We start from the raw sequence: 8,517 nt of genomic DNA on the forward strand, positions 1-8,517 counted from the left end.
TCGATTTGCTCTCGCGCTATAGCTCTATCATCGGTCGCACGCTGCTGTGAGAATACTGTCAGCTGTTCGCTTCATTGTTTTACGCGGCGTGCAAACATCAATCATATCCCTTTCTAACCCGTAGCGGTCTTTAAGACCTTTGTCATATAAATAGCAAATAAATAACTGTGTAAGTGTACCGATGTTTGTCACGCCTATAGCTGCAGTGCAAATTCTCCGTCCATAGCTTCGTCTCGTTATTGTGGATGCCACTGTTGTTAGCTACACAACAATAACCCTGGGTGATATTGCAGATATATGTGTTGCCACATGCTATGACATCGTGCTTTATGGTGGCACAATATGTATTCTCTCTGAAAAATGCCCCATACAAGTCGTTCAATACGCACATGAAAGATTTGATTTTACGCTCTGTGCAGACGCCGATAAATGAAGCTACGTTCTTGTGCAAATCGAGCGCATTTCTAGTGCGTGCTGGCGTGTACTTGGCGGCTTATTGTGCAGTAGGATACTAAATTGGTTGGTTCAGTCATTCACCTAATTTACTACAAAACTGGAAAGTGGTACGAGTACTTCGATCTCAGTCCGCACGATCCGGTCCTGGACGTATTTCCCTGAACCTTCCACGCTGGGATTACCACTCCTTTGTAGTAAATTAAGTGAATGACTGAACCAATCAACCTAGTATTTGTTGGTTCAGTCATTCGCCTAATTTACTACATGCCGTGATTTGATTATATATGATATCGCGATGCAGTAAGATATAGAATATCGACATACTGTCAACTCGTGCACGTCGAAGTTGTAGTGCTGTCGCGATAGATATATTGTCGCGGCAGTCTTCAATATAAGCATTTATAATACGAGCTGATCCCAGGCTGCCAGCTTCTGGTTACCCTTCCGTGACTCTGACTTATCCAGACTCTGTTACTCATCGCTGCTAGAACTATTTTCCAAATTTGTCATTCCAGAGTGTGAGGTTGGCTAGTCTGTCAATGTAGTCTAAATATTCGAATAGCGCCAATAAAACTATACAAGCTTCTCCAGCTTCTGGAAGAACTGTGCCATACATTTACCTGTGAAGGCTCGCTCAGCCTGTTTCTCTCTCTCTTCGTTCAGCGAATATCTCTTTACGGATCCTATCACGTTCTGCACGGAATACTGGGGTTAAGATATAACTTACCACAGTAGGTATGGATGTAGCACCGTGCCTCGACCTTCCCATACTACTACTCACACTATATTGTACATATGGGATAAAGCTACCCGTCTCTTTCCTCGCCGTCGGGCATCTACCTTGCGACAGTGTCTGCTCGTGTTGCGGTTTTAACGGTGACTTTGTCTCAGACTTGAGGACTTTTTGCCGGGACGCTGTTTCTGAGAACCGGTTGGCTCTAAAGTGCATATATAACCAGTTTGTTTTTTAGCAGTATCAACTATTCTGTTATATTTGCTGACAAGCATAGCGTCCTTGACCAGAAAGTTGATCCATTGTTTTCCTATTTTGCGGATCGGAACTTCGTGTCGGCAGCTTTCTTCCTAAATATTCTCCCTGCACACTTTCTGACTAAGCGTATATGTCTACAATATAGCATGTGTACTTACCTTGCGGACCAAAAGCACATTTTCTAGCTGATAGTCGTAATCTCACATGTTTTCGCGATGAGGGCATGCATCAGAAAGCGTGTTAATTCTGAACTGCACCTTTGAATATTAGTTTTTCTCGTTTGAAATGCTTCGCATTCATAAACGCACCCCCTCTACGCTTATTCAGTGCAAAATTGATCTCAAGCTGAGATATACTGGGGTGCAAGGCTTTCACCCTTTTTGTTGACTGTGCGTCAGCTTCCTGGTTTTGGACTTTATTGTTGGTCTTCAACGACTTGGGCAGTGCATTGATGCGGTCACCAAATTTAATAAATACAGCCATTGTCGCCACATATACAGTGTTTCAGGGTTTTTAGAGGTTTAGACTGTTTGGTTGTGCACTCTTTTTATACTGTTTAGTTGTGCAATCTTTTGTTTGAATGATTACAGTTTGTTCATAGCAGACATTAGTATAAAGGATGTGCTTTTCTAAAAATAGATTGTTACAATTTTAAAGTAGATTGTCACAATTTTAAGACCATGTAAACATAATTATTTGGCTGCTAAACGCTGTTTTTAAATTGAGTCATCAATCTCTTTTATTTTAACTAAAAATCGCGTATGAACCGGGGCAAAATGACCAAAATCTTGGAGCAGTGACTTTTTTTATCAATTGCGCTATTGGACCAAACCCTAATTTATCATGCTTAACGTAATATGCCGGGAAATATGACCTATTCGTTCTTTTATATCAACACCATAGCATCAATATTTTGCAAGTTAGCAGTTCTGAGAAGTTCACGCTTACAGAGCACGGAAAACACCATAACAGCACATATATTGGTGCTATTAGACTATTCTTAAGCTTGAGAAATCCTTTAAACACCTCTATAAATACGTAAATGGTCATTAGATTGTTTTAGAATCAGATTCAGATGTTAAAGCTTTTACAGTTTTTCTCGTATGAGTGACTTTTTAGACTTCGTTTTGCAGTACAAAGGCTTTGCCTTGATCATATCATCCTTTGGGAAGTCTTCAGGAAGACTTATTCGTTCGCTCGTACAATGCTTTCAATGCAGGTATCAATATCTGCCACTAGATTTCAGTATCCACTTCTACCATATCCATTATGTCTTGTTGATATACCTTGGGGAAACTTTCTGTCTTACGTGTTTTTTAACAGCAGGCGGTAAGTATACTTCGCCTATAGCCTTAGCGTCGGCCTCGGATAATCTCTGCTGCTTTTCCATTTCAATTTCCCTTTTGCGCTTATTTTCAAGACTCTTCTTCGCATCGGTCATAATTGATATCTGTGTCCGTATATCCGTTGACATCTGTGTTCGTATATCCATTGATATCTGTGTGCGTATATCCATTTCTTCTGGAAGCGAATACCTCCCAGGCTATATCAGCTTTAGTTGGGCAAGCTTTGATCTAGGTTGCATATTTAAGTAAGGATCCATCGCGCCAATTTCAAACATATCCTTAATATCTTCTACATACTTCTTGATAAATGATGTACCGTATTGTTTGCCAACCGGTCTTCGTCTTGCCCATCCCCTCTTGAGCTTAGGAGGTTGAATGATCTTGGCCAGTTCTATCTCCTAAAATTCGTCGCAAACATTACGTACTGCTACGGCATGCAAAACAATTAACGCATTTGCAGATCTGATAGCTGTAGTAAGCATATCAGCTCTATTCTTGGGCCCATTATATTCTCCTGTTTGTCTCTACCTCTATCATGTGGCCCAAGAATAGTGCCAAATTTTGACTGTTTAACAACGTGCACATTTGACAAGCGTTTCGATCCTTTATCTGGATCACCAGAGCCATAATATACGAGATCGTTCGCTGCAATACCTGCATTAAAGAACAAAGTCGCTAAATATACACTGAAAATGTGAAGAAAAAAAGTCACTAAATGTGCATTCACACATTTTACCGATGAAAACGTACTGAAATATAGATCAAATATGTACAAATGTACATTTTAGCGACAACTCCAATTTTTATATTAAAATTTACTGACTTTGTCGTGCAAAATTTGCTTACATTTAAATCCATAAATCGGTGCAGCATGGATCGTATACGAACTGTATAATAAATTGCTGAAGCTGTGTGCATTTCTTGTACTTTTCATACACAGGTACCTTTGTTTATTTTGTTTTACATCCACACACGATTTTGTAGATGTGTGAGTCGGTTGTCAGTTGCCACACATCGGCATTTTGAACCGGACAAAAATAGAAAAATCGCCCTTTTTTTTTGCGTCGAATCCAGGTGTCATAAAAAAAAATACAGCACTGTAAAGTTACTAAATGTACATAAAAAGTCGCTAAAAGAACTTTTTAAACTTTACTTGAAATAAGTTGAGAAAGGAATTGAATATCACATTTAGCGAATTTAATTGGACAATTAGAAATCGTACCCGTAAATCTGTATTTGTAATCTCAAACTTTTATTGATAAAGATAGTCGACTAACCGACTATTTTAGTAGACTGAAGATTTTAGTCCCAAGCACGGTAATTATATAGTCCCTCCCTGGCCATGAACTTCCCGTTTCTGATTCAACTTCTGCCTAACTGATAGGGATCAACAGACAGTAAAAACTCTCCCACTTACATCCACTGTCTCCGTAAAACCTCCACCAATAAAGACAAACTATTTTTAAGACTAAAACTAAAAAGGAGTGTAAAATGTACCTCACTCATGAGTTACTCGATGATTGAGTTTACACCTCCCCAATGAACAAAACACCAAAGTGTTGATTCATTTATTCACTCAACCAGTTACATACATTTACGAAGTTGCGTATCTCTTAAGACTGGATCTCTCTCAAAGTTGAACAGATGCTTCAACTGTGTTCATCGAGTATGCGACAAATTGCTTTCTAAAGCAGCATCAAGACCATCCGCAACCATCTTGGGGCCTTTACCTTGCAAGGCTAACGCAACAACCTCAGCCACAGACAAGCCAAAAGTTGAATTCTGCGCCTCCAGCCACCACTTCCCTTTTCCCGAGGTTCTTATTGCGGTAAAGAGCTCACTCAACTCCAGCACCGTAGCACGACCCACCTCAGAGTACCTATATAACCATAACAAATACGGCTGCTTCATCTTCATTGAAACACTGCTCTCACCACTCGCATCCTCAATAGGATCCTTCAGCTGATCAACATATAACAAATGAATCTTCCCATCAATCCGCACTTTATACATCCCTTGCGACTCACGTAAAACAGCCACGCCTCGCACCTTCTACCCTTTCTCAAGCTTATTACCCTCTTTAGACACCAACCTCTACACTAACTGCTCTGGCTCCCAGAGCGATGCTGAACGTCGATGCTGGTCTGTAGCCTGCAACAGCGACGCCTTAGCGACTTCATCTGTAATGGCGACAACCTTATCACGTACAGCAGCCTCACAAAGTAAATCTCGACCTAAGACATCCAATAGCCTCGCCTGTACAACCATATTCACTTGAGACTTATACTGCCTACCGGTGACATGATAATACGGACTAACACCAGTGGATGAATTCACCGTCGCATTGCATGCCAATACCACAGAGTATATATATATGCCGACCAAAGCGCTTCATAACCCACCGGTAAACTCTTCGCCAACCAATCAACAATAGTACGCAGTACACGCTCTGCACGGCCATTGCCTTGATGCCCATTAACCGAGACATAGTGGCATACCGCCCCTTATTGGCCCAAAAATCCCTCATTTCCTCTTATGCAACAGACCCACCCTGATCCATAAAAACATGTCCCAAGGGGGCACCTGTTGCTGCAGAAACTCTAGCACACCTTTCCTATTCTTCTCTCTCGCCATGTATGGTCGACACCAGATCTTCCGCAAAAATACGATCAATAGCTACAACCGCACCTTGAAAACCATACACTGCCTTATGTAGCGACAAACGATCCATGCCAATGCACAAACCAACACCCGTAGGACGCTTAGGATAAGCAAAACCACCGTGCCACGAAGCTTGGTAACTTGTTGACAAGCCACACATGCCTGGAGAACTGAAGCTACCTGGGATTTGAAAACATCCTCCCCATACCTCTGCTTCGAGAACTGCCACGTACGATACACACCCGCATGCGCCAACGTTTGATGGACTAACACCACTACATAATCCTTCAAAGGTTTAATTAACTCCGCCCATGTACTTAAACTAATACATTACACCTGTGCCTGTGCTACATCTCCACACTATCCCATCCACCCACAGCACTGCATTATATAACAGAGCTGATCTGCTGCTGCAGAAGACCAAGCCGCATTTTAAAATCCAAACTCTCACCTTCAGCAGCCGAGTGTTCCTGGAACGCCAGGCGTCCTCGCAAAGCAACCAACTCCGCTTTGCGCTTTTCCATATTAAGGCGCGCTTGATTCATCGAAAGATCAGTACTCTCATCAAGTTCTAACAAACCCATCCGAGCACATGCGGCAAACTTAGTGTTGCCAACAACCACAGGAACCGTGATGGGATCAAACCACCAAGGCATCCTGCTCAAACCATCCGCCACCTCATTCTTAGAACCTTCCAAATATCACACATCCATATCGGACGACCTAATAAACATCACATCCCTGCATCGACGCTTACCAACTGGTTCCATAGCAAACTCAAACTAATGTATCACCCCTAACAAAGGTCTATGGTTCGTCTCAGCACGCATCTCAAACTTCTTAAAACCATAGGCTAGTGCAGTAAACACCCTATCTGTCGTTGAGAGATTGGCATGAAAGTTAATTTTCGAACTAACAAACCCCACGGACAACCTCTGATCATCGCGCCACACACATAATGATGGCCCCACACCCAAATCAGACGCATTCATTTGCAACAGTAACTGCTCATATTGAGTAGGTTCAGCCAGAATCTTCTTAGCCTGCAACAACTCACGCACAGCGACAAATGCTTGCTCCTGTGCATCCTTTCACCTAAAACGCACTCGCTGTTTAACTTAATCACTAATCGGAGCCAGCAACTGCGAAAAATCTGGCACATATTTTGACCACCACCCAAAACATTGATACCAAGAACGCACTTGCACTTTAGTCTCAGGGCGTGGCATATCCAAAAGCGCTTGCAATTTAATCATCGAGCCATCTTCTGTAACTGACCGACCCATAACAACCATAGGCTCCTCCTGATACACAAAATCGCACTTAGCAAGCCATAATTTAATACCCTTCTGCCGAAAACGCCGAACCATATCCACAATGCCATCCCAATGCTTCACTGGATCATTGGCACCCAAACCTGTATCCTCGATATATGTGAGCTTAGGCACAGTTAACCAATCCGTGTCATAAGCATTCTCAATCAAGCCAGCCTTCAATAACGCATACACGTTTTTCCTCATAATTCCATCAACCTCTAATCTTTCTTTTTATATACTTGCCGCACTGGTATACCTCCATGTCCGATCTTAAGTTGTAGCATATGATCCTTCACAAAACGCGGCGCCCTGCCATCGTAAACAATATTTCGTATAGCTGCATCTACTATCGCCAAATCATTCATCATCTTACCTGCCTTCTGTGCCAAGACCTCCAATCCCGCCGTATTCAATTGCAAATGCACATCAATTACACCCTCATTCTCACAACTCTTACAACCGACCAAACGACGTGATTTCTTCCGCGCGCATGTACAGCAAAGGTGCTGCCACATGCTGAATATAATCTAATGCAGGACCTGTCGCTTCACTTGACACCCAATCATTAAAACCCATAGCTGTCTCACGAATCGTCTGCACAGGAAACAAAGTATACTTCGTAACACTCTGCCTCGTCAATTCCGCACCTGCCATATTACGCATTTGCAACTCCTCCCTACCAAGCAGTACATCAGCATCATACGGCACACAGTCCATCACCCACGCATTCAATCGAATCACCTTCTCCCCGACCAATGTCGGCACCGTCAACTCAAAATCTTTCACCTTATACTCAACGTACACCGGACCACCAAACCATTAATCCATTCGCCACACATAGCATACCTGACTGTTAGACCAAGGCTCCCTGCCACACGCCGAGAAATCATCGACATATCCGCCCCTGGATTCATAAAAGTCCTCAAATACTTGTCCATCTCCCTGACATGCCCATCCACCATTGGCAACAAAGGACCCTCAACACCAGCAGCTGCAGCATATCAATATGTCTTTCAGTTTGGCCTCGCTGCCTTCCTTGCCGGCGCTGCAGCCACTGCGACATGCTTAGCAATTTCTGGCGGACAATGCTTGGCAGAATGCCCCTTCTGAGCACACGCATGACATACCAACTTCTGCAACATAGGACACATACGTACAAAATGTCATGGTTCCTTACAAAAAAATACAATTACCTTTTAAACCACTAGTATCCCAAAAGCTGCAACTTGCGTCACAGCTGCTGCTTGAAATTGCTTCTGCTTCGCCTCCATACGCACATGATGTCTCTTATTCGGCTGTTCTTTTTCAAGCTGAAAAGCCACCGCATCTTCTTTCATATATGATAGCTGATCCAAGACATCTACCAAGCCACCACTCAACCAGTTTCAAAACCATGTTCCGATCTGCTTTACTACCATCGAATAAAGCTTTAAAAGACTTACTGTACGAGCCGTCAACCCTGTCCAATCCTCCAGCACCTTCTCTCTTGATCCTGCATCCCCAGCTAAAGTCATCATGGAATGGTCCAAGTCATTGTTTCTAGGCAAGGCACTAGCCATCTGGCCCCATGCTGACCTTTCTTAGCCCCATTTCTTCGAATCTGCTTCATCAACACTTCATACTGCTGCTTCGATACTCTCAAGACCCTCTTCGTAGCTTCCTGCGCTTCTTTATCGACAACTTCTAACTCACTATCATCCTCCACCCCTTCATGCTCTATCTCCTCAAACGCATCCCTTACCTTCAT

At 42.8% G+C, this 8,517-nt stretch overlaps 3 protein-coding genes across 3 annotated transcripts; all 3 read right to left on the reverse strand.

The window, feature by feature from the left end:
- Positions 1-2,714: 2,714 nt before the first annotated feature.
- SARC_08248 (hypothetical protein) lies at positions 2,715-2,963 on the reverse strand (the record flags this gene model as incomplete). Its single annotated transcript, XM_014297783.1, has 1 exon — positions 2,715-2,963. One exon carries the CDS (start codon positions 2,961-2,963, stop codon positions 2,715-2,717), a length of 249 nt encoding a protein of 82 aa, XP_014153258.1.
- Positions 2,964-4,452: 1,489 nt separating this feature from the next.
- SARC_08249 (hypothetical protein) lies at positions 4,453-4,806 on the reverse strand (the record flags this gene model as incomplete). The annotated part of the gene is made up of 1 exon (XM_014297784.1): positions 4,453-4,806. One exon carries the CDS (start codon positions 4,804-4,806, stop codon positions 4,453-4,455), a length of 354 nt encoding a protein of 117 aa, XP_014153259.1.
- A 3,477-nt stretch (positions 4,807-8,283) lies between these two features.
- Positions 8,284-8,517, reverse strand: SARC_08250 (hypothetical protein; the record flags this gene model as incomplete). Its single annotated transcript, XM_014297785.1, has 1 exon — positions 8,284-8,517. One exon carries the CDS (start codon positions 8,515-8,517, stop codon positions 8,284-8,286), a length of 234 nt encoding a protein of 77 aa, XP_014153260.1.

The sequence above is a fragment of the Sphaeroforma arctica genome (genome assembly GCF_001186125.1).
Source record: "Sphaeroforma arctica JP610 unplaced genomic scaffold supercont1.724, whole genome shotgun sequence".
NCBI classification, from domain to species: Eukaryota; class Ichthyosporea; order Ichthyophonida; genus Sphaeroforma; species Sphaeroforma arctica.